This window comes from Muntiacus reevesi, chromosome 6 (genome assembly GCF_963930625.1).
Source record: "Muntiacus reevesi chromosome 6, mMunRee1.1, whole genome shotgun sequence".
Classification (NCBI taxonomy): domain Eukaryota; kingdom Metazoa; phylum Chordata; class Mammalia; order Artiodactyla; family Cervidae; genus Muntiacus; species Muntiacus reevesi.
Window position 1 is genome coordinate 72,659,519 of NC_089254.1, and position 6,000 is coordinate 72,665,518.

A 6,000-nucleotide genomic window follows, 5' to 3' on the forward strand; every position below is an offset into this window, starting at 1 on the left:
AACAATGTAATGTATTAATCTTCTCTAGACTTAAATCTTTCCATTGCCCCCAGTGATAAAATTCTTGAGTTTCACTGGTTTTTTACTTCTAGTCCTAAAACTCAGGAGTGTCTTACCACTTTTGTCTCTCTCAATATGCTGAATATTCAAATATTTCTTCCGGAGCTGGTAGAAAGTTCTAGAAAAAATTCAGTCATTCTCATCCTTCCCTGTCACAGACAGGCTAGTACCCACTTGAAAGGAATAATTCTCCTTAGCAGACAACATTTGGACTGACTATGGAAGATACCATGTGGCTAGGATTGGTCCTCTTCTAGAACTGAGCCAGCTAATCTACAGAATGCTGGCAGCCAAGAGTGCTGGTGACAGGCCTTCTCCTATAGGGCCCTGGCCCACCTGCCTATCTATGACAGGGAAGGATGCAACTGACTGCATTTCTTACGGAGCCTTCTATCAGCTTTGGTAGAAACATTAAATTCAGATTTCTCCCTTTTTGGTGGGCAGCATCCTTCTGTGGTCAATTGCTTACAGAATCACTTTCTTGGGTTGTTTTCCAGACTTAAACCAACTTTGCGGGTAACTGCAACTGATACCGCACTTCAATTTAGACAGGTGTGCTAAAAACATAACAAAACAATGAGTAAATAAAGTGAGAGAAGCAGAACACGATCTCCTGAAGATCATCTGGCTGCACTTCATTTGAAATACCTTTTGAAATGGGGCCCCTTGTGATGAGTAATCCTCAACTGAAGGACACAGCTGGCTCTGAAGAGCAGAAAATCAAAAGATTTATAAAGGTCTGTTTTAAACTTGTGCATAAAAGTGCACATACGTAAAAATGAAAATAACAAGTAAGACACTTGGGATTATAAAGCCTGTACTTAAGAAAGATACATTTCATTGAAATCCACTTTTCATTTCAATGATAGCTTATCCCATGTGGTTATTTGTCTCCTTGAAATGTTGAGTTTCTTTATCAATTACTCGAGCCTGTAATTAAAGACAGTTTAAAAAGTACACAGACTAAGGAGCCTCTTGAACTATGTCCTAAATCCAACTGCTAAATGTAACTGAAATCGCTCAGCTGGTACTAGGTAGAGCAAAACTCAGCCCGCGCCGGCAGAAGCGTGAACCGGCTGTATCATGAAGCAGTTTTTGTTTTTACTTGATACTCCAATAATGAAGTCAACTAAGCAGCAAATGTTTCTACATTAACCTTACGCCCCATTTTCTAAAAGACACTAACCCTAGAAAACTTTCTGGCCCATAACCGGGGCCAGCTGCTCTGCAGCCCCTGGTCACTCACCCGCCGGGAAGGCCATGTGGAGAGCCTAGGTTTGGGGGAGAGTCACTGACCGGAAGGGGCGGAAAGGCGTGGCTCCTTCCTCCCCCACGCGCCCTGCAGGCAAAAGACCACCTAAACCCATTGTCCAGGGGCTCGTCTCCTACTCCAGCGCGGAGACTGACTCCCGCGACCCAGTCCCGGACCCGACCGTGCGCCGTTCACCTGGGGACCCCGGCGTGCCCACCACGCTCACCTCCAACAGAGTGAGCCTCCGGGCCTCCCAACGCCGGACTTCCAACCTGGGGCCTCCCCACGCCAGACTCCCACCTCGGACTTTCCCGTGCCGGGCCTTCCCACGCCGGACTCCCGCCCTAGACCTCCCCACACCGAACCTCCTAAATCAGAACTCCCCTCCACGGACCTCCCAAGCCAGACTTTCCCACGCCCCGTACCGGCCGACCGACGGGCAGCCCCGAGGGACCCTCTCAAGTCCCCCGAGCCCTTCCCCGCCCAGCCCCAGCCCCTCAGCCTTCCGCCTGCCTAGGTCTGGGGTCCAGCACGCCTCCGGCTCAGCCTTCGGGCGGACGCGCTCTGAAGGCTCACCTTCTTGCCCTTCTTGCCCTCTTCCTCCATGTCTCCGCGAGCGGCCCCCGCGGCCTGGCCCGCCCCGGGAGCGCCGCGCCGCCCGCTGCCGCTACATGCTCGCCCTGGCCCCGCGGCCACCGCCGGTCCTGCGCCGCTCGCCCGGCCGCAGTCTCCGCCCGTGGCCGCCAGGGGCCGTCCGCGCCCTGCACCCCACACCCCGCACTTCCGGGCCGAGGGCGCGGCCCCGCCCCCGCAAATACGCCCCGCCCCGTGCGCGCACGCCCCTTCGGCCCACACGCCCCGCCTCCAACCCTTCAGAGCCGCCGAGAGCTAGCCTGCCCTCCCCGCCCCTTCAGGACGCGGGAGCGCGTCTGTCGCGCCCCTACCCACCACCCCCGCCACGCCCGTCTGGGAGGGCCGGAGCGCGCCTGCCCCGCCTTCAGCCCGTCCTCCTGCCCCTCAGAGCTACAGGAGCGCCTCCAGCTTTTCAAGTCTGCCGCCATCTTTACGGCAGCCAACTTCCCAGCCTGCCTCGCGCTCAGGGAGAGGGAGCTAGGGCCGACAGGAAGCGGAGGGCGGGGCTGGCGGGACGGGTGGGACCTGTGGGGAAGGTAAAGCGCCGGAAGAAGGTAGGGCGTGGGGCCTTGGGAGGGGGCCTGTGGGAGGGAAAGGCGGAGCTGACGAAGGGGCGGGACCGGCGGAGAGGGCGGTGGGGATAGAAGGGCGGGGCTTGCGGAACCGGGAAGGCGGGAAGCCAAAAGCTGGGCCTGCTGGAGGAGCCGGGCCTGGGCGAGGGGCGCAGGACCACTCCCTTTTCTTTTCTCCCTTTACTTGCCATTCCTGCAGGCACTAGGAAGACTGCCTATGTTCCAGACTTCCTATACAAATCCTTCAGGACAGTTTAAATGCAACAGAATACGTCCGAACCCTATAGAATAGAACTTCGAACTTTAACCTGTCACCTAGAAGTTCAGTTCAGTTCAGTCCAGTCGCTCAGTCGTATCCGACTCTTTGCGACCCCATGAATTGCAGCACGCCAGGCCTCCCTGTCCATCACCAACTCCCGGAGTCCACTCAAACTCATGCCCATCGAGTCAGTGATGCCATCCAGCCATCTCATCCTCTGTCGTTTTCTTCTCCTCCTGCCCCCAGTCCCTCATAGCATCAGGGTCTTTTCCAATGAGTCAACTCTTCGCATGAGGTGGCCAAAGTATTGGAGTTTCAGCTTCAGCATCAGTCCTTCCATGAACACCCAAGACTCATCTCCTTCAGGATGGACTGATTGGATCTCCTTGCAGTCCAAGGGGCTCTCAAGAGTCTTCTCCAACACCACAGTTATTCGAACTTTAACCAGTCACCTAGAAGTACTTTTACAATGAGATCCGGATGGATTGGTTTGCCCAAAAGTACACTGTAAATTGGAGTTAGCTGCAGCAGGCCCACTCTTTTGCCACAACTCAGCTGCCAGTAAGAACCTTGCAGCACAGGTAGCATGTAAACTCACACGAAACAAACCACTAATTGCCTCAACTGATCTTTTTTAAGAGTATTGCTTCCTGTGGCAGCTGTCAGTAGATTATCTCTCAGCTTGACATTCACTCTCAATTCTCATCGCAGGATGGAGCTTGGCCTTTTGAGCATTAGTCCTTTGCCGAGTAACCCAGTGTTTGCTTTGCCAGGAGAAACTTCTTGGAGACAGTGTGAGAGGGAAGGGGCTTTGTTACCTAGATTCAGTGAGTTTTCTTGGCAGGCACATGCTTAAAGAAGCCTCTGAAGCGTACACCTTCCTACATCAGGGGTAGTTTCTCCTACTCTGGGTTCTCCCAAGCACTTGACTGCAGTGGGGGCCTGCCAGCAACACCCAGCAGCCGGCAGATTCCTTCAGCACTCATCTTGAGAAGTTTTATATCCGGAGTGGTCAGCAAGACCCACTCCAAGAACAGTTTTCCCGGCACTCTAGAGCAGAGGTCCCCAATCCTCTGGGAGGCCTGTTAGCAACGAAGCCACCACACATCAGGGGGTGAGCAGTGGGCCAGCAAGCCAAGCTTCATGTGCCTTTCCCGTGGCTCCCCACTGCTCACAGTACTGACTGAACCATCCCCGCTACCATGCCCGTGGAAAAATTGCCTTCCACAAAGTTGGTCCTTGGTGCTGTGCCAAAAAGGTTGGGGGCCACTGCAGTAGAGGGTAGACTTCAGCAAGCTTTGCCAGCACCTCTCTGCCATTCGGTGAGCTGTAGCTATCCTATCTCTGACAAAGTCTGGACCTCAGCCCCAGGGGAAGGAAGAGCCTGTGTTCCCTGCAGTAGCCTTCATTACAGTAGTTTCTTGTATTCAGAGTTCTTTTCACTTTTAATACCGATTCCCTTGTTACCCTAATTTTCTGTTATACTTAATAATTCTTTATAGTAAATGTTTCCTACACTGTTTCTATCTCCTGATTGAATCCTATTTGATAAAGATATCACAAAAGTGAGTGGTCTCTAGTACTCCCTAAAGGCATTAGGTATTCCAGTCCCTTTGGCACATAAAGCTGAAGTGTGGGAAATGACTTTTCAATCTCCCTCCTGCAATAATTTAGCTTCCCACATTCACAGACACAAATAATGCAATGCATTCAGTGGTTATTCCCCCACCATTCACTGAAAAGAGGCCTGATATTTGAGATCTTCCACTAATGTACCTTTGCATACTCATCCTGCTATAATGCTGTCAATAACCCTACTAAAACTTCCCTTAACCTAATGTTAGGAAAATCTCACTCAATTCCTGTATTTCTCCCTTGCTTTCACACTACCATACTCACACTTCTGACACCAGATGTGTGGGCTTTTTTCCCACACCAATTTTTTGACACCAGCTATCTGTCCTATATTTAAATCAGTTCTGATATAGCAACCTGTAGAGACCATTGGATCTCACTGGTAAACGGCTCAGTTCCACAAGACTGCCCTGCATCCCACTTCAGATGACAATTAAAGGTTCATATTGTTACTTGTACTTCTGACCAACCAGCTATAAATTGGAGGTTCCCAGGATCCCCTCCTTGAATGCAAATAATGTTAGAATGGCTCACAAAACTCAGGAAGACAGATTCCTTATTGTTTTTTCAGGGTTGTTAGTTTGGCTGTGCCAGGTTTTAGTTGCAGCATGTGGGATGTTCCCTAAGCAGGGATCAAACCCAGGCCTCCTGCAGTGGAAGCGTGGAGTCAACCACTGGACCACCAGTGAAGTCTCTAGGTAGTTGTTACTCTATATTCTTTCAGAGCCAAATCACTAACTTTATTTCCAGGCATACATCCCAATTGATTTGGAAGAATAAAGAAGTTACTATTCAGAAATGTGGTTTTATTTTTGCTTTTGGATGTGTTGGGTCTTAGTCGCTGTGTACCAGCATTCTCTAGTTGCCGTGAGTGTGGCCTACTCTCTAGTTGCAGCAATTGGGCTTCTCACTGTGGTGGCTTCTCTTGTTGGGGAACACAGGCACTAAGGCACAAGGGCTTCAGTAGTCACGGCTCATGGGCCCTCGTGTGTGTGCTCAGTAGCTGTACAGCTTAGGTTTAGTTGCCCCACTGCATGTGGAATCTTCCAGGACCAGGGATCATATTTCTGTCTCCTGAATTGGCAAGCAGATTCTTAACCACTGGACCATTGGGAAAGTCTGGAGATGTGGTTTTAGAAAAAGTTCTTTTCAATATTTGAGGTAGTTAAGATACTGCTGATAGGTCTGTCTCTCCTTGAGCCAGTCTAATGCAGCCTCCTTGTATAAGGAAGTTGAGCTTTGATTGTGTGGTTTTTAATGTTTTCGTATCATTTTTTATTACTTGGAGCATCTTGCCCTTTCTAGTGACTTTTGTTGGTTATCATTTCAGAAAAAAATTTTTATTTCAGTCCTTGGCAAGTCCACCATTTTTGGACACACACACACACACACACACACTCTCACATCCATACTCTGACCCTTCATAACCATTTACTTTCCTGGATCTCTTTGATAATCTCATGGCAGAGTGACAAAATGGAGAACAGTAAATTCTGAGCTTAAACAACCTGTATCAAGCCCTAGCCTTCTGTGAGATCTTCAGCAAGCCATTTAACTTCTCTAGGTTAATTTCCATGTTGGGGCTTCAC

At 50.4% G+C, this 6,000-nt stretch overlaps 1 protein-coding gene across 6 annotated transcripts in view; it reads right to left on the reverse strand.

The window, feature by feature from the left end:
* Nucleotides 1-2,083, reverse strand: part of CCM2 (CCM2 scaffold protein) — a 51,193-nt gene extending 49,110 nt beyond the window's left edge. For 5 of the 6 annotated variants that reach the window (XM_065939435.1, XM_065939439.1, XM_065939438.1 and 2 more), the window contains exon 1: nt 1,889-2,083. In XM_065939435.1, coding sequence (XP_065795507.1) covers nt 1,889-1,918 — 30 coding nt within the window. In that variant the 5' untranslated portion in view covers nt 1,919-2,083. Of the gene's footprint in view, nt 1-529; nt 618-708; nt 766-1,306; nt 1,400-1,888 lie in introns of all 6 variants that reach the window. The other variant, XM_065939436.1, reaches the window with a different exon arrangement.
* Between the last annotated feature and the right edge of the window lie 3,917 nt (nt 2,084-6,000).